This window comes from Staurois parvus, unplaced genomic scaffold, assembly GCF_062004578.1.
Source record: "Staurois parvus isolate SC_StPar_1 unplaced genomic scaffold, SC_StPar_1.0 ptg000592l, whole genome shotgun sequence".
Classification (NCBI taxonomy): domain Eukaryota; kingdom Metazoa; phylum Chordata; class Amphibia; order Anura; family Ranidae; genus Staurois; species Staurois parvus.
In genome coordinates, this window is record NW_028318388.1 from 5,180 (window position 1) to 33,116 (window position 27,937).

The following is a 27,937-nucleotide window of genomic DNA, read 5'->3' on the forward strand; positions in this document are numbered from 1 at the left end:
TCACAGGTGATGCTACTGGGAGACTCTGGTGTAGGAAAGACCTGTTTTCTCATTCAGTTTAAAGATGGCGCGTTTCTCTCCGGCACCTTCCTGGCCACTGTGGGCATCGATTTCCGGGTGAGAGTTCCCTCTCCACTCCTGTCCTTCGGCATCCTTTTTTAGATATTTCAGATCTTTTCTTTTCCTTGTGCCTTCGGCACCTCCTTCCTTCCGCCAGTCCGGTGACATTCTTTATCTCTAATACTGCAGCTGTCACTCTATGGGAGGTTACTGCTTTCACCTCTGTTTACTGAACGCCGACTTATCTCTCCATCTCCTTTTTAATGTGGTTCTTCTGATTCTATACTTCTGTGTTTTTACTCAAGTTCTGCCTTTCGCTGCTTTTCTCTGTCTTGTTTAACACATTTTTTTTAAATGGCAAAATCACCGAATACAAAATATCCATTGTCAAGGCTCTCACAAATAAAGGTTCCAGAGGTACAGGGTTAACAGAAAAGTCACAATGAAAAAAGCAATGGGAGCATTTCATAAAGTCGTCATTTGTACGGGTATCACAATACAGGTACTAAGCCACTGTGACCAATGGTGTTTAGGAAATGGGCAATGGAGAGCACAGTTAATGTAAGAGCGTAAAAGAGGTGAACAAATGGGGGTGAAAGAACAATAGACAGAGAAAAGAGCAATATAAAGAAAAAGAGAAGTTGGATGCACTGCTGTTAATACCAGGTACAAAAACTGCTGATAAATCTAAGGGGATGGGGGATAGCAATAAGTTGTATCCACTTTGTCCTAGGGTGACAACACTTATTCATTTCAGCTGCACTGTGGTCACCCTCGTCGTGCGTCAATGTGCAGAAGACACAAGGAATACCAGCAAATTGTATCCAGACACTCTGTCCTAGGGTGATGACATTTACTTGACTTCAGCTTCAGAATGGTCACCCTTGTCATCCTATATATTCCTGATCTGGACTACAAGTGGTGTTGCCATTGCACGAAGGGCTGACACATTCCACTGTAATCATTGCAGTAAAGCTGATGTTCAGCTTCCACTGGAGGTGCACTCATCCACAGGGAAGTTCATTCAAGGAGTCTACAGGATATGCAGAGCACCAGGAGAGCCATAAACCGTAATGGGAAAACTGTAGTTTTTATAAGCTTTTTTTTTTTCTATTATTATTATAACCTAGGGAAGATTTAGAACCCCTGTAAGGTTTTTATTGCTGCAGAACAACCTACCCAGGTGCTGGGAACTTTAGATTTACATGTCTGGTCAGATGAAGGAATACTTGAAGCAAGCTCCATAGCTCAGGAAAGGTGGCTCCAACACCGCAAGGCTTCCCGTGATGGACACCCAATGTTGGTTCAAACCACAGAAATGCAGAGAGGAGTGCCAGACCAAAGCTGGATACAAGTCCAAGATCATCTTAATTGTTGGTAAAGAAAAAAGTCTTAACCTACTTGTACGTACTGTTTTGGGGCAAGAACACTCAACCCAGGATAAAACTTGGATGGACTCAGAAAACTGTGACTTCACAGATTTCACAGGCTTCCACTGTTGCTCAGCCGCGGTCAAGTTATTCTTCCATGTGAAGGGTTCAATACTGGCTATGATGTAGATCCGTGAAGTCTGTTTTTCTGAGTCCATCCAAGTTTTATCCTGTGAGCCCTGATGAAGAGGAGAGTGGTGTTGCCCCTGAAACATGTTGCATGGTTTCCTTTGACTTTTACCAAACAATACAATAATCTTGGACTCTCATCTGGATTTGGTCTGGTGCCATTGTCTTTTTTTTTTTTTTTTTTTTTTTTTGTTTTTGTCTGCGTCCGCGCTGGGTAGATTCACCCTCTTGTCATGATGGCCATTGTTGAAATAGAAGGTGATGGGAAATCTACCCAGTTGTCACCAGAACAAAAAAGAGGGGCAAAATCTTTCAATGGGAACATCTGCTTTGGTAAAAAACCCTCTAAAAAGGTATAGGAAGTCTAGGGAAATTTCCCCAATGGAATAGACAACAATAAATAAACTGGCAGGCAGGGATTTTAAACTTTCTCTACACTATTCTATACAAAACTAAAAACAGTTGGGCTGTACAGATTCAGCAATTTTTTTTTTCTTTTTTTTTTTATGAACTATCTATTGATTCGTGTAGGTTGACATTCCAAATCAAACATATAACCTGATTACCTCTGTTTTCTGTGCAGAACAAATTTGTCGCTGTGGATGGACAAAATGTTAACTTGCAGGTAAGTGGCCCTTTAAAGCATTGATGATGCTGTGGATTATTTGCATCCAAGCTGTTCACAGGAGGTCTCACAAGTAGGAACATCAACCAAATGTAATTTAGTGCAGCAAATAACCCTTGGGGACAAATGCTTGCAATGCCATAAACCAATGATTGTCTCTAATCTTTTTAAAGCTGGCCATACACAGCTTGAATTTCATCGTGGTTCCTGCTATATTGGCCAATATTCGTGCTGCAGGTGGTCCTGTCGGCACAGTTTTGGTTCACCAAAAAAAATTTACAAAATTGACTAAGCTTGGTGGAAAATTGTCAGCTGAACAGTGACTGCATTCAATCAGGGTTTTCAGATATTCAGGCAGCCACTGCTGATGTGGCTGCCTCAGTACAATTGCTGGCAGTGCAGATGCCTCCATCCACATGGTTTAGCATTATAGCCTAAACCTGGCCATAGGTGGAACAACTTTCTTTCGGTTGCAGGAAACAAAATTGCTTTATTTCCCCCATCAATGCAGTCATTGTTGATGGGCGAATCCCTCCCGCTGAGCCACTGTGTTCTCCTCCTGGCAGGGGAAGCATACCCGCTAGCAATAACTGAATGTAAGACCCGACAGGCTGGTTGTATCAAAGTTGATTGACTGATCAGCTTTGGTACATTTAGCCTGCCCATACATGGTTTGAATCTCTCCCGGTCCCTGCTGAACTGGCCGAGATTCGAACTGTCTGTGGGTGGGATAAATGTTGTAGTGGTACAGCTGACCACCCTGTTTGGCAATAGGTAGCTTTAGAGTGTCGTCATGAAGGATTCCTGGAAATAGAATTGCTTGTCTATTTCAATAGCTCACACACCTATTCTAGACTGTTCACCTTTTGCATGTGAGCACAGCAGGACTGGGGTGCTTTAAAATCTAGGAATATAAATATTCCTTGTAATGGACAGTGACAGGTCCCCTTTGAGACATCTGGGGTATCTATTAGATAGCAGATCTCTCATCTGTCCTGAAAGTATCTGATCAAACAAAGATTGGTTTGGTCAGATGCTTTTTAGAAGTCAAAAATGACTTGTTTGCATCCTGCAGTAAATGATCGTAAACAAAATACTCGCTTCCAGTGTCTAATACCATGGAACATCCCCTGTCATCTCTATGGTAAGCTGACGGACTTCATTCTGGGCTCACCATTGGGATAATAGAGCCTAGAGAGGCACTGGAGGGCAGTGGGAGGGGGGGTGGCACAACCCCTCCTGCCACCTGTAAAAGCGATCCAGCTAATTGGTCACTGGGATAGCTTTTACAAAAGGGAATCGCCAACCCTAAAAAACAATACCAGGATAATGCCTATAGCTACAATAATAAATGTAGATGCTCTGACCGTTCCCAGTAGTCCGGTGTATGTGGGATGGTCTCAACAGCCACTCCTAGCCACACCCTCTGACACATTTCACCCCACCCACTGGGGCTTGGAATGATGAAGTTTATTCCAAATGGTATACAGCGGTTTAAGGATTGCTGGGTGCAGGGGCGGACTGACAACTCATGGGGCCCCCGGCAATAGGGAATCATGGGGCCCCTGTGTCCTCGCCCACACCCAAAAAAGCCTATGAAAAAGACAATGAAAGGTACCAGGGGCATCTCATGGGGCCCTCTACTGACCCCGGGCCCTCTGGCAGTGCCGAGGGCTCAAATGGTCAGTCCGCCCCCGGCTGGGTGTCATCTCATCAGTGCATGAAAACAGTGGCTTCTGAGTAACTGACTGCCCTTCCGTCGTGTACTTGCCCAGCAGGGTGACTGCCCTTCCGTCGTGTACTTGCCCAGCAGGGTGACTGCCCTTCCGTCATGTACTTACCCAGCAGGGTGACTGCCCTTCCGTCGTGTACTTGCCCAGCAGGGTGACTGCCCTTCCGTCGTGTACTTGCCCAGCAGGGTGACTGCCCTTCCGTCGTGTACTTGCCCAGCAGGGTGACTGCTCTTCCGTCGTGTACTTGCCCAGCAGGGTGACTGCCCTTCCGTCGTGTACTTGCCCAGCAGGGTGACTGCCCTTCCGTCGTGTACTTGCCCAGCAGGGTGACTGCCCTTCCGTCGTGTACTTGCCCACCACGGTGACTGCCCTTCCGTCGTGTACTTGCCCACCACGGTGACTGCCCTTCCGTCGTGTACTTGCCCACCACGGTGACTGCCCTTCCGTCGTGTACTTGCCCACCACGGTGACTGCCCTTCCGTCGTGTACTTGCCCACCAGGGTGACTGCCCTTCCGTCGTGTGCCTTTCTTTGCTTATACTCTAAGTTGGTTTTATTCCCATGTAATACCACATCAGCATGTAGATCTAATTCTTCATATTTTTCCATACTGCAGATTTGGGACACAGCGGGTCAGGAGAGGTTTCGAAGTGTCACACATGCGTACTACAGGGATGCACAGGGTAAGTCTGCTAATTAAAGCTGCATGCCAAACAGTCTAAATATCTGTACTCATTTAAAAAAAAAATATTTAAGGCTCCATGCACACTAGCATTTAAGCTCCTAGAAGCTGTTAGCATTTTTTTTTCTGCTCCTAGAAGCTGAATAGTGTTATCCTATGTGTCCGTGTATAATACATTAGGCTATTAGCGTTTTTTGAGCTTCAATGTCTAAGAGCAGAAAAAAAATAGTTGTAGAGTTTCTTTGGCGTGTTTTTCCTACAGGAAAAAAAAATGCTACTAAAACGCTCCTAACAGCTTTTTTTTTTTTTTTTTTTTTTTTTTTCCTACACGCACTGTAAAAATGTTAATAAAAAGCGTACAATCCTAAATGCTACTACCAGCATAGGATAAATTAAATTCAGTTTTTTTTTTTTTGAGCTAAAAAAAGATAGAAAAACGCAGGTGTGCATGGAGCCTAAATGGATATTTAACCAGTTGCCCGCCACCCTATAGCAGAAATATTGCTACAGGGTGGCAGGGCTGCAAAAGGCTGTGTGTGTATATGTGATTTGCATTTCCAGGTAGGGACTGTGTGCCATTGGCTGCTACGGTTGTCAATCACTGGGTCCCGGCTGGAGATTCTCCGCCAACACCCGGCGATCGCCGAGTAACACTGGCAGGAGAGAGATCTTTGTGTAAACACGGGTCTCTCTCCTGCCAGCAACAACATGCTTCTATGTATTTCTCTGCACAGCACAGAAATACACAGCAGCATGTTTCCCAAGTAAAACACACACAGCACATGATGTAAAACATCACGTGGTTAACCCTTGGATCGCCCCATATGTTAACCCCTTCCTGCTCAGTGTCATTAGTACAGTGTCGGTGATTTTTATTAGCACTGATCACTGTATTGGTGTCATTGGGATGTTAGTGGCAGTTAGTCCCCACCCAGTGTTTAGTGTTTTTTTTTGTTTGTTTGTGTTTTTTTTTCAAAATTTGTCTTTTTGTTGATAACACAAAAAATAAACACACAGGTGATCAAATACCACCAAAAGAAAACTCTATTTGTGGGGAGCGCAGCGCCATATTGCAAAAAATGGCCTGGTCAGGAAGGGGTGTAAATCCTTTGGAGGACAAGTGGCTAAAGAACAGTTTTCAGGAATCGTCTAAAGGTGGATAGATTAGGAGATATTTGGAAAGATTGGAGTAGGGAGTTATATAGGATGGGAGAAGCTCAGGAGAAGTCCTGGAGGTGAGCATGGGAGGAGGTGACACGGTAACTAGAGAACAGAAGGTCTTAGGAGGATCAAAGAGCGATTTTGGTTGGTATTTTGAAACCAAGTTGGTGATGTAACTGGGGGCAGAGTTGTGGATGGCTTTGTAAGTTGTTAATAATTTGAATTTTATTAGTTGAGCGAATGGAAGCCAGTGGAGGGATTGGCAGAGAGAGGTAGGTAGCAGACACTGGACGGTTGGTAGTGGATGAGCCTGGCAGCAGTATTCATGATGGACTGGAGTGGGGATAGCCTATGTAAAGGTAAGCCAATGAGGAGGGAGTTGCAGTAGTCAAGATGAGAGATAACCAGGGTGTGAATTAGGAGCTTTGTGGTCTCATTGGTTAAAAAGGGGCGTATTCTGGAGATGTTGAGGCGGCATGATATGGACAGGGATTGGATGTGGGCCTGAAAGGATCGTTCGGAATCCAGGGTTACCCCTAGCACCTGGCATGCAGGGATGCGTTGATAGTGGTGCTATTGATCTTGACTGAGAAATCGGGGGGCATAGGCACGTGGGGCAGAAATATTATGAGCTCAGTTTTGGATGGATAGATTGAGTTTTAGGAAGTGGTATGACATCCAGTCTGATATGTCTGTTTAGTTAATCAGTGATACATGAGGAAACTGATGGAGGTGAGCTGAGGAGTAGAAAGAGATTTTTGTGTTATCGGCATACAAATGGTATTGGAAACCATGGGAAGCTGTCAGCTGACCCAAGGAAGAACTGTAGATGAAGGATAGGAGAGGTCCAAGGACAGAACCTTGGGGGACCCTAACAGTAAGAGAGGAGGAAGTAGAGTTGTGACAATGAAGGTGTGGTGAGATGGATAAAATTCAAACCAACTGGGAGTACCTCATAGATGTCTGCAGCAGATGTGTGTTCTCCTATGACACTCTTTAAAGTGGCTATAAACCCTACCATATACCCAGTGAAGTGACTGACCTCAGGTGATACACAGATCCTCTCAAATAAGTTGTTCCTGTTTGTCTGCAGCCATCTCTCCTTTTTATAGCCGTTCCAAATCCTGAATTCATAAAGCTTTTCTGAACTTTTAGAAAACTGGGAAGAGCTCTGAAATTACACTCTCCAGAGCTCAGTGAGGAGAGCTCTAAGTGCTGATTGGAGGGAAGGGACACACCTCCCTGCACACAGGAACAGAGAGCTGAGGATGTCAATCACAGGTGCTGTTCTGGAGCTTCCTCCCGTTACCTTTTTTTCTCATGGTGTCAGGAAAACTGGCCAGAAGTGACTCCTGCTGATGGCAGAGGAACAAAGCTGCAGACAAAAATGACACTTGGTGCCCCTAATTGAGACCAGTACACACTATAGAGGGCTATGCTCTCTTATGTCTGAGGCTTACAACCACTTTAAGGTTTGAATAGCACTCAAAGAACACTGAGTTTGTCTGTCTGTTTTTATTCAGTTGTGGCCACTTATCTACAGTATCTTGAATTACTCCAACCACCACCACCCCACAGTGGCCCAAGCCACACAATGAGCACCACTGTGCAGATTGGTGGTGCTACCTCCAATATCCACATTTTAAATGACACGACCAGTGTCTGTATTACAAGTATCCTATTATAAAAGTCTCAGTATGATCATTTGTGCTGATAACGTATATTTCTCTTCCCATAGCGTTACTCCTCTTGTATGACATTACCAGCAGGCAATCATTTGAAAACATCCGTGTGAGTAAAAAATCACCTTGTGGCTCTAGAAATTCTAAAAGTATCTTTTCTATAGAATGGTGCTGAAGCAATACGTATAACTGTTAAATGATCACCATATGGATATCTCCCTATTCAGTCCATAGAGGCTTGTTCACACTATGGCCATTGATCTACGCAGGCTCAACACCAGGGCACATAGAAATAAACTGCAGCAATAAGAATTTTTCTGTTGAATATTTTTTTTAATTGAAGGTTTTCAAAGTTACAATAGAATAATATGTACATATAGACTGAGGTTCTTAACCTTGGCGCCAGGGTTCAGTAAATTCTAGGGGTTGATGGCTGTTCGGTCTGGGCGAGCTTTGCAGGGTTCAGGGGCACGGTGGGCCACTATGGGACATTGGGTGGCCCTATGGGAGATCAGGGGATTTGTAGCTGGTCAAAGGTCCAAGATCAGAAAGGCCGCAGCTTGGTAGATTGCCATGGCCCATTGGTTGAGAACCACTCATGTAGATCCATATCAAATGTTGGGGTCAGCTGCAAATCCACATCCATCAACCAAACAGACATTAATTTTTACCATAAACTGAAGCAGTCACAGAGGTATCTATAAATTTTCTAGGGCCTTTGGAGGGAATCCCTTGTGGTTGGAACAGTAATGACAATGGAGTACAAGCTTTTGGCCATTCTGCATTTTTAATGCAGCTGAACGCACAGCACCATATTTTACCCCAGTGCATTGCAATCTACTGCAACGCTTAGACTTGAATGAAATGCATGTAAATTGTGGAGCATGCATTACATGGTACATAATACATGTAGGCTGGTGTTAACCATGCTAGAACACCCACAATCTGAGTCCATCCCATGTCTGTCTTTAGCATTTTATTAAAAGGGGAATTGGGAATTTTGTGTACAGAGCATTTTATGTTGGTTTAAAGGGAATGTATGGTGCTTTGTATATATTTTCCCTCTTTTTATAGGTTGAAGGCTGAACATTTTTTATTTTTTTTATTAAAGTAGACTTTGCAGTAAAGGTCTGCTTATTAGATCAGGTGTCCCCTTTCAGTCTGAAGGTAAAAAAACAAACAAAAGGTAAGGAAAAAGCAGGCACATACATTTCTGATCCTTCCAGCAAGATCCCAGGGTATGCTGAGAACCCCAAATCTTGCAAGAAGATGCTTCAACACAGTTTCACAAACCTATTGTGAGATTTAAGGATAAATCTCAGGTGCTGTGAATAGAAATGGGGAGTAAGGCAAGTATCTCTAACACTTTCCCGTACATTTTTCATGCTGCTATTTATAATGTGTGGGGGGGGGGGCCTGATCTATTAAGCAAACCTTGCTTTTTACTGGAAGATCTGCTTTAATATGAAATATTGCATATGAATATTTCCTTTTCAAATATCCAGCTAGCCGATAGTGCTTTAGGTTCCTTCTTGCATTTTACCATGGGTACCTGTTGTTTGCGACTTTAAAAAAAAAAAAAAAAAAAAAAAAAGCTTGTTTCACAGAGATCAATAGCTAAAGCGATGATTTGCACACTCAAGTGAGACAAATCTCTGGCTCCTCACCCCCTTGCCTACCTGTTCTATGTAGATGAACGTGTCCAAACCTGTCACACTAGCATCATGAGGACACCTTCTATTAAATATGTATTGGTAAAATGTATGACTTTAAAAAAAAAACCCTTTAAAAACTGTGTGTGTGTGTGTGTGTATACACTACATTGCCAAAAGTATTGGGACACCCCTCCAAATTATTGGGTTCAGGTGTTCCAATCACCTCCATGGCGACAGGTGTATAAAATCAACCACCTAGGCATGCTGACTGCTTCTACAAACATTTGTGAAAGAATGGGTCGCTCTCAGGAGCTCAGCGAATTCAACGGGGCACCGTGATAGATTGCCACCTGTGCAATAAGTCCATCCGTGACATTTCCTGGCTACTAAATATTCCACGCTCAACTGTTAGTGGTATAACAAAGTGGAAGCAACTGGGAACAGCAAGTCAGCCACCAAGTGGTAGGCTACAAAAAATGACAGAGCGGGGTCAGCGCATGCTGATGCACACAGTGCGCAGAAGTCGCCAACTGTCTGCAGAGTCAATAGCCAAAGACCTCCAAACGTCATGTGGCCTTCAGGTTAGCACAATAGTGCATAGCGAGCTTCATGGAATGGGTTTCCATGGGCGAGCAGCTGCACCCAAGCCTTACATCACCAAGTGCAATGCAAAGCATCGGATGTAGTGGTGTAAAGCACGCCACCACTGGACTCTAGAGCAGTGGAGACGTGTTCTCTGCAGTGACCAATCACGCTTGTCTGGCAATGTGATGGATGTGTCTGGGTTTGGCAGTTGCCAGGAGAACTTTGCCTTGCTGACTGCATTGTGCCACGTGTAAAGTTTGGTGGAGGGGGGATTATGATGTGGGGTTGTTTTTCAGGGGTTGGGCTTGGCCCCTTAGTTCCAGTCAAGGGAACTATTAAGGTGTCAGCATACCAAGACATTTTGGACAATTTCATGCTCCCAACTTTGTGGGAACAGTTTGGGGATGGCCCCTTCCTGTTCCAACATGACTGCGCACCAGTGCACAAAGCAAGGTCCATAAAAACATGGATGAGCGAGTTTGGGGTGGAGGAACTTGACTGGCCTGCACAGAGTCCTGACCGCAACCTGATTAGAACACCTTTGGGATAAATTGGAGACTACGAGCCAGGCCTCTTCGTCCGACATCAGTACCTGACCTCACAAATGTGCTTCTGGAAGAATGGTCAAACCTTCCCATAGACACCCTCCTAAACCTTGTGGACAGCCTTCCCAGAAGAGTTGAAGCTGTTATAGCTGCAAAGGGCGGGGCCAACTCAATATTGAACCCTACGGACTAAGACTGGGATGTCATTAAAGTGCATGTGCGTGTAAAGGCAGGCCAACCAATACCTTTGGCAATATAGTGTGTGTGTGTGTGTGTGTAATATATATAATTTGGAATGCTGTGTCCTTTTTTGTTAGGGTTTTTCTGCTTCCTTCCCGTTTATAACCATGTGGCAGGAGGTGGTGAGAAATCTTTCCACCTGGGACAGAGGAAAGTTTTATTTGGAGAAGTATCTCAACCTTTGTTTAGTGCAGTCTTCCTTTTTCCATTGATACCTGTTCTTGTATTGGTATCACATGGACAGGAAGTGAGAAGAAATCTCCCCAGTGAGTCACAGATGGCTATGTAAACCTGAAAGGATTTGTAACCATTTCCTACTCTATTGAAGGTTTCATTTGAAGTTGAGCTTCAAATCGTGGTGTGCTTTGTGTATCTATTCCAGATTTGTGCAGTAAATCAGTGTGAGACTTTACCTCTTTGTAGGGTTTTCCTGTAATATAGACCGGTCGCCTTCCTTGTGCAGGATGACTGGTCTTGTCTCTGCCCCCTCCTGTAGTTTTCTGCCGACAGCTGGTAGTAGGTGGGCCTCTCCCACAACTCTGCTCTCCATACAGGCCACATACTTCTCAGTGAAGTCACTACTACCATTACAAGGTAATGGCTGTAGGTTTGTATCCTTTTGTGACTGAGGAATATAGTCAATTAAAAATACCCTGTGCCTAGAGTTCAGCTTTGAACCTTTAGGCCCCTTTCACACTAACAGTCCAATCGGGTCCACTTGTTTCTTCAAGTGGACCCGTCCAGACTCTCCATTCTCCTCTTTGGAGTTGCAGGTGTAAATGGACATGTGACAATTAACACCCACCTACATCCAATCTGATCCGCTAAAAACAGGCATACTGGGATCTGTTCCCCTCCATCTGAAGGGATCGGATGGCAGTAGTGTAAATGGACAGTGTGACCTGTGGGTCATTCACCTGCTCAGTGGTGACCAGCGGACAGGTAACCCACTGAGCAAGCAAAGTTTGCTCCATGTGAAAGGGAGCTTACTGCAATCAGTCATAAATAAGCCACAGAATGTGTACAGGAAACTCCAACCTCCAGGGTTTCTGGTCTCGTCCAAGCATAACTTTGGAGCACCAAGCCACCCTACTGATAAGCTGGTGTTCTGGAGTCACAACATCTTCTGTAGTTTAAAGTGCTGGTGTCCTGGGTTTGGTTTCAAAGGTTTTATCAAGTTTTGCATATGGTCCTTGTGTTTTTGTGTGGCTTACTATCCAAAAACATAGGCTGTTGGAAATAGGAGGCGGAGGGCTGGAGACTCTGGGGGCCAGGTGGAATAACTGGTCCCTTAAATACTCAGGTTGGAGTGGGCATACTCATGTGTAGGGGCCTATCCAACGTATTGGCTCATTGCGTATCGGACTCAATTTGATCTTGGAATGAACTAGTTATTTGTCCCCAGCATTTATGTGGAATTGTTGGATTATGACCTTTTGATTATCTGGACATACACCCGGTTTAGTACACCAGTGAATGCATGCTCAAATGGATATATTCCCTTTCTATGCCTCTCTATACGGAGTGCAGATTTATTCTCTACATACATGATGATATACCAGTGGAGAGGAGTCTCCTATTTTCCTGAACTCCCTGCATGCTTTGTAGCATCTCCATTTCCATGGTACCCTGTGCGATGTGATCCCTGTACTGACTCCATCTCCAAAAACTAATCTCGGTGCCCATTCACACGGCTTAGTGACTACATATTACAGAATTCAAGGAAGTAAATGTATGGGGATCCTCTCAAAGTAAGTTTTACAAACCCCAGCATTGTTCATATTATTAAAGTGATTGTAATGTTTCCAATATCTTTTTCTAAATAACAAACCTGTTATACTTACCTGCTCTGTGCAATGATTTTGCACAGAGCCAGGAGCGGACTGACCATTTGGAAACTCGGGCACTGCCCGGGGTCAGTAGGGGGCCCCATGAGATGCCCCTGGTACCTTTTTTCATAGGCTTTTTTGAGTTTGGGCAAGGACACAGGGGCCCCATGATCCCCTATTGAGGGCCTGGGGTCAGTAGGGGGCCCCATGAGATACCCCTGGTACCTTTTTTTTCATAGGCTTTTTTGAGTTTGGGCAAGGACACAGGGGCACCATGATCCCCTATTGCCCGGGGGCCCCATGAGTTGTCAGTCCGCCCCTGCACAGAGCAGTTCCACTCCTCTTCTTGGGTCCCCTGCTGCTGCTCCTGGCCCCTCCCCCCCTCCCTTTTGAGTACCCCCATAGCAAGCTGCTTGCTCTGGGGGCACTCGTTCCTGCTCACTCCCAAGCTGCCTCTGTGTGTTTGAGACACACAGAGCATGGCTCAGACCTGTCCCTCCTCCCTCCTTACTGGCTGTGATTGACAGCAGTGGGAGCCAATGGCTCCTGCTGCTGTGTTTTTAGCCAAACCCAGGAGAGCTTCTTTTGCTCTTGTGCACATTGGTGGGGGTCTGCTGCACACTAAAGGTTTTATACCTTTATGCATAGAATGCATGAAAGTTTAAAAGAAAAAACTTTCTGAATTTAGAACCACTTTAAGAGTAGGCTAGAAATAGTTGAAATACAATATTGAAATGAATATATGATTTTACATTATCACCATAGAAGCACTTTAACTCATTTGGAAAAGTCCCACTTCTGTGTACCCTGCCATATGCTGTGGTTCCATTCCCAATGCCCACAATTGGACACAGTAGGGTTTGGAGGAGGGAACCCCAGGGGACAGTCATCTCACACTGCTGGAAGTGACATGGTTGATGTAATCATCAAGGCAACCCATAAAACAAGGAGCCCATACAAACAGGGTCACGTTAACTGGATTCTCAGCTATCTCACTGTGATGGGGACGTTGGACTGTAAGCTCTTCAGCAATGGGGACTATTGGGAATAGTTCAACCACTATTTAGTAAAAGTGTTGGTGCTAAAAAACAAGCTAAGAACTGTCGCTCTATATATATATATCTCCTCTGTACCCTCTATATATATCTCCTCTGTACCCAAGTCTTCTCTATAACTGTTTACATTGTTCCTAGCTCTCCTCCACCCCTCTCCTTCCTGACATTGTTATAGGAGGGCAGCGTCTCGGCAGTAGTTGTGTAGCTGGGAGGACGTAGCTTTGAGTTGTAGAATGGGGATATCGGACTCCTGTCCTTAGATGGACAGCGTAGGCCAATGGAAATACTTTGGTCTAGAAATAGAAGATATCGGTCGGTGAATTTGAAAATGCCATTAAAATGTAACTAAACCCACCACAGTAAAATCAGTCTGTATATGCAGTAAAGCATGCTTGTTATACTCACTGTGGAACCAAAGGGGGTTAATCCTCTGCATTGTGCAAAAACGCTGTTTGATCCTGTCTTCTCTGATCTGCCTTCTTCCAGTGACCTCCCCTCTTATTTCCTGATAAGACATATAGTGTGGCAACACTCTGCACATGCTGAGTTTGGTGTGTATTGCTAGGGTTTTCTCTTTTCTTGGGAGAGTGCATGTGATCAACACAAGTCCAGGCAGAGGGTCAGGGGTTCTGCATCCTCCTACAGCAAAGTGAAAACTCCTCATACAGGCTTTAACCAGTGCTCTGAAGGATGCTGATAGAAGTCACAAGGATACTTGAACTGCTGATGAGAAAATGTATTTTAGCAGTTACTAAAATAATTGCATTTCCATGTTCTGTGTACTGTGGGAGACCAGATATAGTGAATGCAGGGTCCTGGGAGACCAGATATAGTGAATGCAGGGTCCTGGGAGACCAGATATAGTGAATGCAGGGTCCTGGGAGACCAGATATAGTGAATGCAGGGTCCTGGGAGACCAGATATAGTGAATGCAGGGTCCTGGGAGACCAGATATAGTGAATGCAGGGTCCTGGGTTTAGTAACCCTTTAAAGCCCAACTCCAGGCTAATAAAAGTTTTCCCATGCAGTGGGGCTGTGCCTGCAAAGCATGGGTTAACTGATTGTTTTGCCCAGGGGGGACCAGAAAGCAGTGTATGCACCTGATCCTCTGCTCCAGTGGCAAACGGTGCTCCCCCATGATCCAGCAGTGGACTGTTCCTGATGTCCCAATCCAGAGTCAGTCTATGAGCTTGACGTCAGGAACAGTCTACCGCACTAGACCTTTGGGGGGGGCAGGAGTTGCAGGGACCAATCTTGTGCGGTGAGGATTCAGTAAGTATAGCTCCCTTCTCTAGTCCCCTAGACAAAAAACGAGTGGTTAACCCTTGCAGTGCCTACAGCCCCACTGCAAGGGAAACTTTTATTTTATTTTTTTTTTTTTTCCTGGTTTTGTCTGTTATTTTTTTAATGCAACTTATTCTAGAATAAGTTGACTTTACTAATGGGACCCATAAGAGCTTTTTCTTTCCACTCGCTCCCCTGTCGTCCTGATCTGCCACCAAAGCTGGAAGAAATGCTCCATACTTCTGGTTGTTGGAACATATAACCCTGCCTGCCGCTCATGCCTCACTCTCTGCCTGTTGCCACCCTCACATTGAAGCCTGGGGTCTTCATTGTGCATTTTCTCCAGGAATCTGGGCAGTTTGGCAGCAGATTTGGAACATGGCGAGTTAAGTGAAGTAAGTTTATGTACCCCAATGGGGTGGGGGGATGGAACATTGGTTGAGGTGAGGGGAACCCTGCCACTTGGCTGCCCATCTTGGACTGCGTAGAGTTGGAACTGTCAGATTTGTATTGCTATCTGTGTCCCCATTTGGGAGATTTCCCCTGACTTTGTCTGAATAGGAGGTTGTGGCAGATCGTCTTCTTTTTTTTTTTTTTTTTTTCCCCTCCATCAGTAAAATGTCAAAAGGTTTGAACTTCGTCTAGGTTACTGTCTGTGCCTTCCTACCCAGGGGCGGACTGACCATTCAAGCACTTGGGCACTGCCCGAGGGCCCGGGGTCAGTAGGGGCTTTTATTGGCTTTTTCATAGGCTTTTTTGGGTGTGGGCGAGGACACAGGGACCCCATGATCCCCTATTGCCCGGGGGCCCCATGAGTTGTCAGTCCGCCCCTGTTCCTACCCAAGTAACAACTTCTAGTTGATTTCATGTCGTGCTATCATACAAACAGAAAGTGAGGTGAAAACTCCCCAATTGGGTCACAGATGGCAATAAAGGCTTACAGTAGTTTGTAAACCCTTAATCAGCATTCATTGTGCTGCTGTGCATACCAAAGTACATGTGCATTAAAGGAAAAAATAATTAAATTCATATAAACAAAAGACTTCATAAAGCTTGTGCTGTACAACAAACTTGTGAATAAATCACAAAGTTCATAAAGATTCTATAAAAGTCCACAACCAAAAAACCTATTTGTGTGGATTAAAAAGCCCAGGGGGTCCCATCAGTAGGCAATTTCTTCACCACTTGTGCACACCATCGAATGCAAGCTACTAACCAGACTGTTATACCCCAAATTATGCGGTCTAGCCACGTTTTGGGGAGCCCAAAATGGATGGATGGGTAAATGCCTGTTTTTCAAGACGAATTCTCCTGCGCTCTAGGACCCAGACAGGTGGCGAATGGATGGAACCAGACCTGGAAAAATCGTCCACAAATTTCGACCGCCTTGTGCGGCTCCAAACAAGGCTGGGGAAGCCCAACCAATACTGCAGAATGAAATGAAAATGAGAAGCGCACCAACCTTGCGCATTACCTCAGTAACCAAAATTTATTAATTGTAAAAATATACTCACAAACAGCGAATGAAATCAGGCATGCAAGTCCTCAAAGGGACTTGAAGATAGCACGAAACCCCATCAAGGGGATGGATATTCAGTACAGCTGACGCGTTTCAAAGGGTGTCCCTTCTTCATCAGAGCTAGATGAAGGGACACCCTTCGAAATGCGTTTGTGAGTATATTTTTACAATTAATACATTTTGGTTACTGAGGTAATGCGCAAGGTTGGTGCGCTTCTCGTTTTCATTTCATAGATGCCTGTTTTACCAGCCCTTCAGGTACATATTTGAGGGATGGATCAGTAGATGGACAATCACCCTTTGATTCAACAGATGGTATATATGCTCTCTCTCAACCTATACACCGCTCATCTCTCCAGCAACACTGATCCTCTACAGACCATGTCGGCCAATAGTTATAACAGATTTGCAAGAGGACTAACTTTCATGGTGCAGTAATTAAAACTATGTTTTATTAAAATTAGAAATGTACTTACAAGGATAAAAGTTTAAATCGCATCAATCGTAGTCAGCAGTCAGCAACTTGAAGGGCATGTTGACACCACCATGCGTTTCGTCGAGAGTTCAGCAAAAAGAGGGTGGAGAGCTGAAGTTTCATCAGTGAGGTGAGTTCTGAGAGCTGATTGGAGGGAAAAGACACAAACTGCTCTTAAAACGGCTCACAGGAACAGAGCTGAGGCTGCCAATCTGCTGGAGGTCCTCCCCTGTCATCATTTTTTTTTTTTTTTTTTTTCTTGGCGTCAGGAAAACTTCTCAGAAGTGATCGACGAAGCAGCAGAGAGAAATGACACTTGGTGCTCTGGATTGAGACAAGTACACACTATAGAGAGATATGCTCTGTTCATATTTCATGTCTGAGGTATACATAGTTACATAGTCTGGCTGAAAAAAGACCATCCAGTTCAACAATAGAAAAAGAAAAAAAAGTTATCCTACACCCACAGTTGATCCAGAGGAAGGCAAAAAAAAAAAATATTCAGCAAAGCACAATCCAATTTACTCCTGGTGGGGAAAAAAATGCCTTCCTGATCCCCTGAGAGGCAATCTGATATTCCCTGGATCAACTTTTCCCTATAAATGTTATATTCTGTGTATACAACCACTTTAAAGCTAAACTTCAGGCATAAAAACTTTAATTTAAATATGTTCCTAAATAGCCTAAAAAGGATATAAATCCACTGCCTTTTCAGATCTAGATATCGCTATGTAGCAGTGATACAATCACTGTGTTGTACATAGCCTGAGCAGAGCTGTGGGAGGGGCCCAGCAACTCCACCTACTACAGGAGGGGGCGGAGACGAGACCAGTCACCCTGCACAAAGAGAGAGAGCAATAGTGAGCGGTCTGTATCACAGGAAGCTCCTTCAGTTACTGCACAAATTTGGAAGAAATATTCAAAGCGCTTCAACTAAGAATACACATGCCTATCTTATATAGACAATATGTACTTCTCCTGAAGGTATTTACATTTCTACAGCCAAACAAAAATTTAACAAAACGTCACTAGAGTTTGGGCTCTCTTAAATGAAGTTTACAATTCATTCCTTTCACATCTTTGTATGTTTTTTTTTTTTTTTTTTTTTTTTTTTTTTCTTTTTTTTTTCTGATATCAGGCTTGGCTTGCAGAGGTGCACGAATATGCTCACAAGGATGTGGTCATCATGCTGCTCGGCAACAAGGTATTTGTAACTTCCTGAACTTCTGCGCTTCTCCGAATTGGGACACCCACTAGATGGTTTTGCATACGACGTGTACATTATCTGTATCACTGTGCGTTAGGTGCAGTACTTTGTGCGGCTGCAGCAATTCTTTGGCAGTGTCCTCTGTACATACACATACAGATGTCCTTCTGTAGCCAGTTGCAAAATTGGAACTCTGCTTTTGAGTTATCTAGTTGCAGACACAGTATACGTACAATAAGGTTTGCACACCATTTAATTGTATTATTATTTTTGTACTTTCCATCCTCCCTGCTAGTTTGTATGCTGGTTTAAAAATTCCTCTTTTCATACCTGTTCAAAAAAAAAAGTATGGGACTCCATCTTCAAGTGTGTGTGTTGTTGTTTTGATTTTTTTTTTGTTTTTTTTTAGTTCTTACTTCCCTTTCCTCTTTCATCTTTAGTATTAAACGGATTGTCTCTTAAACTCTATAAAAGATCCCAAACAAAAATGTAATATAGGGAACCTACAATCCTTAGATGTGGTGGCTGTTTATTGTTTTGTTTTTTTTTTTTTTGAAGCTTTGTATTCCCTTTTATTTTGACCCGGTGAGTCTGCCAATAGTAATGTTCCTGTTCTAGGGTAACAAATTTCCTACCTAAATGTTTATCTGTTTTTAAGGAAAAGACAAGGGTTTTTTTTTTTTTTTTGGGGGTTTTTTTTATAGGGAAGATGAATAGAAAACTAAGTTAATGTACATAATACCTTTTTATTCAGATTTGTATTCATTTTTTTGTGTGTGTGTGTATATATGTATATGTGTGTGTATGTATGTATGTATGTATGTATATGTATATATATGTATATATATATATATATATATATATATATATATATATATATATATATATATATATATATATATATATATATATATATATATATATATAATTTTTTTTCTTTCTCTGTGCACAGTGAGAGCTGCAGTCAGCAGGTTTATTTGTAAATAAATCTCATATAACCTCCATGATTAGCATTTCTGGCATCACATGATCAGAAACCAACCTCATATGACCGCCATGATCAACACTCGTGGTATTACATGATCAGAAACCATATGGACTAATACCTGATTGTTGTGAGTCCTGCAGTTTCCAGCAACAGAACTGGTCTATAGCAGGGATGTTAACATTTGCATGCCAAGAGTGACCGCTTGAGAATGTTAAAGCCAGCCTCATGGCAAATTACCAAAAATTGCCCCAGCAATAATGCCTTTCTGCCACTAGATGTCCTCCAACTCAGAAAAACAAGGACGCCCTTGTGAGTATGGGGCATCCTGCACCCACTCCCTGAGAGGGCAACACTGCTGTCTGCGTTTTTTGTAGAGCAGGTGTGTCCAACTCAACTTCATCGTGGGCCGCATCGGTATTCTGGTTCCCCTCAAAGGGCTGGTTGTAACTCTAAGACTATACAAATGTATCTTCTCTTTATCATATTAAATTGCCTCTGCAGTCAATTAATTCTGGTTTTAGCACTCACTTAAGACTTAATCTGTGAAGGGCAGGTGCAGAGCAGAACGGAGCCCGCTCACACTCCTGTGGCAGATGTAGCAAGTCTGAAATGGAAGGCCACACGCCATTGGAATCATCCACAAGAAACTTTTTATTGGAGCCTTCTCAGATAGAACATGGTTCTGCCATGGTGTTGTGTCTGAGCAGTCTCCAATAAAGATTCTTATGGATGATACCAGCAGTCTGCGACCTTCCTTTTCAGCTGGCATAGAATTGTAGTATTCTCATATTAATTATAAGCCTCCCACGCCCCCCCCCCCCAACTACCACCACCATCAGAGATAGTCCCTCACCCTCCCTTACATCAGCGCATCCCCCATACATTGTTCTGCTGCTGGAAAGAAGTTGGTGGCAGAGCTGCAGGAGAGGTGCGAGGGCCACATAAAATGGCCTGGAGGGCTGCATTCGGCCTTGTGTTTGGACACGTGTTGTATCTGTAGAGAAAGAGGACTCTGCTTGTCGTTTAGCTAGCCCATAAACACCTGAAAAAAGGTAAGTATTCAATAAATACATTTTATTAAAATAAAACAAAATATATATAATTTTTTTTTGTTTTTTTGTTTTTTTTAATAAATATATATACAGTATCTCACAGAAGTGGGTACACCCCTCACATTTTTGTAACTATTTTACTATTTTATTATATCTTTGTGGCATTCTCAAACGGAAGGTGGAGGAGCGCAAGGTCTCTAACATCCACCAACTCTGTGATGTCATCATGGAGGAGTGGAAGAGGACCCCAGTGGCAACCTGTGAAGCTCTGGTGAACTCCATGCCCAAGAGGGTTAAGGCAGTGCTGGAAAATAATGGTGGCCACACAAAATATTGACACTTTGGGCCCAATTTGGACATTTTCACTTAGTGGTGTACTCACTTTTTCTTGCCAGCGGTTTAGACATTAATGGCGGTGTGGTGAGTTATTTTGAGGGGACAGCAAATTTACATGTTATACAAGCTGTACACTCACTACTTTATATTGTAGCAAAGTGTCATTTCTTCAGTGTTATCACCAGGGGCAGACTGACAACTCATGGGGCCCCCAAGCAATAGGGGATCATGGGGCCCCTGTGTCCTTGTCCAAACTCAAAAAAGCCTATGAAAAAGGTACCAGGGGCATCTCATGGGGCCCCCTACTGACCCCGGGCCCTCGGGCAGTGCCCGAGTATCTAAATGGTCAGTCCACCCCTGGTTGTCACATGAAGAGATGGAATAAAATATTTACAAAAATGTGCGGGGTGTGCTTATTTCTGTGAGATACTGTGTGTGCATGTAATAGATATATATCTCACACACTTTGAGGGGGGGGGGGGGGGGGGGTGTATGGGCACAGGACAAATAAGCCAGGAGTTGGGCTTAGCTGACAGTTGCCTTTTTAGTCTCTATAATGCTGAAGCCTTTTGTAACATCTTGTTTTCAGAGTGACATGAACGCTTTGAGAGCTATCAGAACAGAAGAAGGAGCATCCCTTGCAAAGGTTCGGCTTTTACATAAAGGACAGTACAATATATATTAATGATTTCTATAGCTTCTATTTAAAACTTTTTTTTTATTTTTTTTATAATTCATGCTGCAGGAATATGGAATTCCCTTCATGGAGACTAGCGCTAAGACTGGTATTAATGTGGAACTGGCTTTTATGGCAGTAGCAAGGTAAGTATTTTGGTACTGCCAAATTATGACAGGTTTAATTATTTCAAAGGATCAAACCACTCAAAACTCATTGGTGAGATCCTGGCTGCTCCTCCCCTTGCATGACAGGTAGGTGGAGTTGGGGAAAACCATGGAGAGGTCTCATTGCTGGTAATCCTGGGTTGAGGGTTAACAGACCCTTTAGGCATATAGTGTTAAAAGATGGCTTTGATCAATTTATTTTATATTAAATTATTCTTTTGTGCTTTTAGCATTCCATCTTCTGAGGTCTGAGATGCGGAACCTTGGTTGTAGCCACTACCCCCTGTAACCCTAGTTCTAGACTTTTTTTTTTTTTTTTTCTAAACTTCCTTTCTGAATAAGGAATCTATCTTCAAATTTGTCAACTGTTTTCAGTTTTGCACATAGTTGAGAAGAGTTGGGAACATCTGTTCTTGACGTATATGAAAAATGAGCATATTATAGGTTAGATCAGTGAGATGGGCCTTTTTAAAAGCAAACAAATGAATATAGAAGAAAACGTGGGACAATGCTAAACCCACTAAGCGTTATATAAATATCATGATAAAAACAAATCTCATCTTATTAAAGTGCATGTTATAAAAGAAGCAATAATTAAATTAATCACCGGATGTACAATAAATAATATTTAAATTAATCACTGGAGAGTCAATAAATATAAGTCAAAGAAACAATATATGTGTCCAGTGCAAAAGTGAAAAGTCAACAGTGTCCAAATGGTTATTATAAAGTGTCCAAAGGTGCTCACATCAATATAAACGGTGCTGTCTTTTTTAAATCCAAAAAAATCCTCAGCTACTTCACCGCAAAAAACAAGTGATCTCCAGCACCATGCTCATTACTCACTCGTCAGAAGTACCAGTAATAGCTGGCATTTTAGATAAACCAGCAAACCACACATTAGATTGATTTCTTTGTTATGGATATTGATAAAAAAAATCTGCGGTCTTCTGACAACAAGGTGCAGCATATCACAGCACCCAAAAGCACTCACGGCCATAGAACCAAGAGGTAGCCTTCATAGCGCATTACTGCATATATTTAAAAGACAGATGCAATCTCCTAAATCTTGATCTACACTGTTAGGCAGTTTACCGTAGTCATCTGTCACCTGGTTGCAAGCATGGACTCGGCATAGTGATGTCACGTCCAAAACCCCACCCTGCGTGTTTCGTCTACTGTTGTCCTCAAGGAGTACCCCTTTTTGTCTTATGTAGTTTGTGAGTGCTAAACCCAATAAGCACAATATATTTTTTTTTCCCCATTTTTTGTGTTTTTACTTAAAGATGGCAGCTGTACTATATTTTTTTTTTTTGTTAGTTTTTTAGATTCTGTGGTGTAGTTAAATTTTTTTTTTTTATTTTTTTTTATTAAAGGAAAAAAAAATGCCTTACAAACTTAAAATATAAACATCCTATTGGCCCAAGGTTTACATTTTTTAAATCTAGGAATTGATTAAATGTTCTATATTGTGTCCTTCCTCGCAGTGGTTTTAGTAACCCTACTCTGGTGCCCTGGGAACACCACACTTCTCCACTGTGAATGTGCAGCATGGTGTTCTCCACTTTGCCAACTAAATTCTATTCTGGAAGTGCTTCTTTGGTGTATTGTTGCCTTCTAGAACCCTTCTCGGCTTCTGATCAATACTGTGGCAATTTGTGCCTTGCCCTTTTCTTTGCCCATTTACCACTTCAAAGACCTGACCTAGTGTAGTTCTTGCTTGCTGCTGCTCATTCTAATAGCTCCCCAACATGCATTGCTGTCACGTTGGTGGCCATGCACTGCCAACATCCATTGGGCTACAGGACCTGCCCACCAGCCACTCGAGGAGGCGACAGAGAAAGTTGGGTTGTATCCATTCCATATCTGGGCTAACAAGAATTAAATTAACATATTTGACCTGCTCCATTTCAATGTTTTGCAGTTTATTAGCCATTATTATACAGTATTTATAGCCATTTAGTGATTTATCTTCTGGTTTGTCCATGCTATTTGAATACCTCTCCTTCTACGCTTGGTTAAATTTCCTGCCAGTTGTGCTGTTGGCATTAATATTCACAAATGTTGCACAAATGTAGGAAATAATGGAAAAGCATAAGATAACTTGCCAGACTGTAGAGTATTAGGTTCAAGATCAGACTCCGTTCTCAAGCAACAGGTGTCAGCCACAAGGGTCATTGTGTATCAAACTGTTTGAAATAAGACCTGTCTGTAGCCAGATTTATACTCCTTACACCTTGGGCCAACTAGCTTCTGTTACCCTTGTCCTACCACTTATAAGCCTCTAACACTGGAATCATAAGATTAGACCCCATACCCAAGGAATGCTAAGGCTGGGCAGGTGGAGGATAAATGTTTAGCCACTCTGTTAGTATGTCGGGAACTGGCAAGTAAGTAGAACCATAGAAGACCCGTCCTCTATTCTGCCAGCAACTTGGTTCTAGCAGCTTGACTCGGTCAGCAGCTTAACGTGTGGATGGCTTGGTTCCCCTCCCCCTTGGCAGCCTTTTCACTCTAGGCTATGGCTTATGCTAGCTATGCACTAATCTGGCCCTATCTATGCTGCGTTATAATCAAGCTTGTCCTAGAAAACTACCCACAACCTAAGTAAATGTAATTGGTTTCTACTGGGCAAAACAGGCAGTTCTTATTTCAGGAAACAACGGCCTGCTGCATTTATTTCCAATACACAGATTATTACAAATCAACATATAGGTATCTAAAGCCAAATGTACTGTATGGGACACTAAACCATCAAACTTGCTATATGGCTAAAAATACGTGCACGCCTCTCCAAATTATTGGGCTCAAGTACTTCCACTGAAGGGTACTTGTAATGCTACAACATACAAAAAAAATTTTAGACAATTGTGTGCTTTCAACTTTTGAGGAACACCCTTTTTCTGTTCCAGCATGACTGTCCCCTGTGTATAAAGGCATGGTTTGGAGGAACTTGAGTGGCCTTGTGTAGAGCCCTGACCTTAACACCTGTATATGAATTTGAAGTGCAATTTCAATCCTGATCTTCTCACCAGCATCAGTACCTGACCTTACAAATGCCCCTTTTGGCTGATTAGGCACATATTCCCACAGGCGTACTCCATAATATGGTGGAAAGACGCCTGAGAAGAGTGGAGGCTGTATACCTACAATGTGCAGGGTGGTTGGGGGCAGGACAACTCCATATTGGTGCCCCTGGTTTTGGAATGAGATGTCTAACAATAGGAGTGATGGTCAGGTGTACACAATCATGCCATTTAGTGTAAGCTTTCTTAGGAAATAATTTGAGTTCTCACTATAGTTTCCTATCCCGGGTTCTGCAGAGAGCTGAAGCACAGATCCAATCAGCAAGATGAGCCAAAATTCCAGATCCATGAGTACATCGAGTCACAGAAGAAGAAAAACAACTGTTGTGGGTTGTTCTGATTGTTTGGGACTTTGTTGAAGCTTGTCATCCATAGGAAAAGCCATGTTGGAGTGGTTTTTGTTAAGAGCTGGATCTACCTTCAGCCATAGGTGGAAGAAACTGATTATTTCATACTGCCAGTACTTGGCGGATGTCACAGTGGTGGCCCCACCACGTGGATTTTACTCAGGACTTTTAAGGACCTCCTTGCCAGTTATTACTATTATGATTAAGTGTGCTTGGAAAAAATGTGATGTATTTTATGTGATGTGGGATCCATCTATTCAAGGGTCAGTCCATGCATGACTGACCCTTCAATTCAGGAGAGATGCCAGAAGGCTGAATCTTCTACAGGCCTTTTCTTATGAGACTTCAGCTATACTTTTGAGTTCCCAGCTCCACCCATCTGTTGCTGCCATTATCAGTATCACTTGGTCTATTTAATTTTTTAATTGGTTTCATACAATTTGCCCATCACCATTCATCCATAACTGGAATAAGTGTTGAGTGAGTTGACTCTTTGCATTTTTCATGTACCTGCTGTTTTTCAGATTTGGATGAAAATCTGGGTATTTGTAAGGTAGGAAGTATTAAGTCAACTTATCTGAGGTCAATGGAAAAATTCAGTTGGTAGTTCATTGTTCTTCCTTTGTGCACATCTTCCCATATAGCTTGGTGGGATGCAACTGCGCATATGGTAAAATATTTCAACAATATGGTCACTTGCTAATGGCCAAGATAACAAATCAGGTGCTATTAGGACCTGTCATCAGGCTTGTGTTCATGTCAGAACTGCCCTCCCCTTACAAGATAATGGGTATATATAGAAGCTTGAAGCAGGTTGGCACAGCCTTTTCATTTTAATCTTTTAGACTTTTGAAAAAAAAAATTGCCTATTGGGCAGCCATATTAGGGCTTGCTATAGGTTTCCTGCAGTGCCTCTTCCACCATCTCTTGTGGTTGGTCTCAGCAGTATTGTCTCTTTCCTCCTCTGATTCCAGATCTTGGAAGCTTTTTGCTAGAGAGTTGGTGACATTGCATTACCAAGCAACCTACAGACAACACTAAATGAATACTTGCAAATGAATGCCGGTCCTCCAGTGTTCACCAGTTTTCTGTGTTTGGCAAACATGTCAGTAACTGAAGGGAAATGCTTCCAAGTATCCTGAGAATGAGTTGGAGACAAAGATCACCTATGATACAGCCTAAGTCATGCCAAGGAGTAGAGTCTGGAAATATTTAATGACAGGGATGCAGAGTTTAAATTCTATTTTGGGTTTTTGTAGCAAACTTATGTTGGGTTATGACAAGGCCAAAACATGGAAGCTGCCATTACTGGCCTATCCCATCAATAATGCTAGCTCTTTGGCTTTCATTCTAACCACTTTGAGTCAATACTTGGAGCCACTACCTGGAACACGTATGCAGATGAGGGCTTATGAACTCCTGATTTAGTGTTTTATAGGTCTGTAAGTGTTGGGTCAGCATAACAGCCAGGCACCCAGCATTTCAAGAAAGTTTTTAAATGGCAGCCCCCGTAGTTCTCCTATAACAGGTTCACGTTAAGGTTCTAGTCATTTAAAAAGTTCCTCACTTTTTAATGTGACATCTTCCAAAACAACCAGAAATTCTCTTTAATGGTCTACTGACTAGGGAAACCTTAAAGCATAAACTGTCTGGTGTTCCTTTAAAACACAAATTCTGTCCAGATTCCCATCTGAAAATGAGGATTCTAACTATAAAGGGACCGTTTATCTTTAAGGGATAGGAAAAGCAGGACCAAAATATAAGGAAATGGTTACATAGGTGGGACTATCACCAAAATTGTATACAATGGTGGTTTACTGCTTTCTACAAGAAACTCTGTATGCCAGTTTGTGGATTAGGGGGAGCTGAATATACAGTGTTGTCAAACCTGTTTCTGCACCCCCCAAATTTCAAATGTTAGAGAGCCATACGAAGCTCAGGTTTTGGCCAAATCCATAGGAATCGGGGCAGTTTTTGAAAGGTGTGGGTGGTCCTATTGGCACTACCTGGCTTAAAAAGTCAACTGAAAAATCATCTGAGCCAGATCGATTTGCCCAGTGGTGACTGCATCCAGGGGCGGACTGACCATTTTAAACTCTGACACTGCCTGAGGGCCCAGGGTCAGTATGGGGCCCCATGAGATGCCCCTGGTACCTTTTTCATAGGCTTTTTTGAGTTTGGGCAAGGACGCAGGGGCCCCATGATCCCCTATTGCCCAGGGGCCCCATGAGTTGTTAGTCCGCCCCTGACTGCATCCCATCAGATTCATTCACTCAGTGGGTATTCTGACTGCCATGGGTGTAGCATAGCCGCTTCCTGAATAGAACATCCAGCAGGGACATTTCCTTTATCCTTGTTAACCATGGATTGAGGAATCCATGGTTTTCTCTCATTCAGCCCACAGCCACCATAGTGCACCTCTTCAGGAGCTTGCAGGGCTATCAATCGATCTCCAGAATCAAACTGTGCCAAAAAAATAACTGGATGAAGTTTTTTATTTAACTGTTGAGTGTGTGCATGGTTTTATATGTGTATGTGGTACCCCACAATGCCCTTTTTCTATTATACCCTCCTGTTTTGTATACTGTTGATATGCTGCACAGTAGTGCTTTGTTTACATGTGAAGTGATTGTTTCTGTACTTTTTTTTTGGTTTCACTCTGCACATCTGTGAGTTACTGGAGATGCTCCTACACTGAACAATCCTACAAGAACTATTATGACATTATATTGCACATGGATACTATAATGTGTGGGAAGCTAATAAGTACAGTAAAAAAAATTGAAAAAAACTTGGACATGGCCTGGGAGAAATGTAAATGCAGACATTTGAAAACAAGACGAGTGGTGATATATAGTAATCTCTGATGTCCAATCCGAATTTAGTATGGGGCAATCGGAACAAAATGTTTGGGATAACAGACACAGCACATTGCTCTTTGCCTTATTAAAAAAAAAAAGCCACAGTATGTGTTTTTCATTGATGTTTGCTTTATTTTCAATAAAGAAAATTTAAAAAAAACTTGATTGGTGGACTTTTCTTAACCACAAATGTAGGAACCCAAAACCTGGTAAACTTCTATGCTAGATATCTTGGATAATATAATGGTGTATCTCCAATGGGTTGGTATGGCCTTCTCTCACCTCCTGTACCACTGACTGATTTATCCATGACAGTGAGGGCAAATTTCCCAGTGGGGGCACTGCAATAGATTCCTTTACAAAGGATCTAACCCTTGCATGCTATTTCAGACATTATAGTGGAAGCAAAGTCCACTTTTTTAAACTTTTTTACCTACAGGTAGGAATAGAAAAAGGCTTACCTGTAGGTCTAAACTTGCACTGTTTAGGAGATATTCACACAGGATGCAGCCAGTGATGTCTCTGGAGG

At 42.8% G+C, this 27,937-nt stretch overlaps 1 protein-coding gene across 1 annotated transcript; it reads left to right on the forward strand.

The window, feature by feature from the left end:
- Positions 1-27,568, forward strand: LOC149449949 (ras-related protein Rab-37-like). The gene is made up of 8 exons (XM_089692528.1): positions 1-117; positions 2,203-2,244; positions 4,593-4,659; positions 7,558-7,610; positions 17,827-17,892; positions 20,861-20,917; positions 21,017-21,093; positions 24,438-27,568. Exons 1-8 carry the CDS (start codon positions 10-12, stop codon positions 24,538-24,540), a joined length of 573 nt encoding a protein of 190 aa, XP_089548654.1. The 5' UTR covers positions 1-9; the 3' UTR covers positions 24,541-27,568.
- The last annotated feature ends 369 nt before the right edge of the window (positions 27,569-27,937 follow it).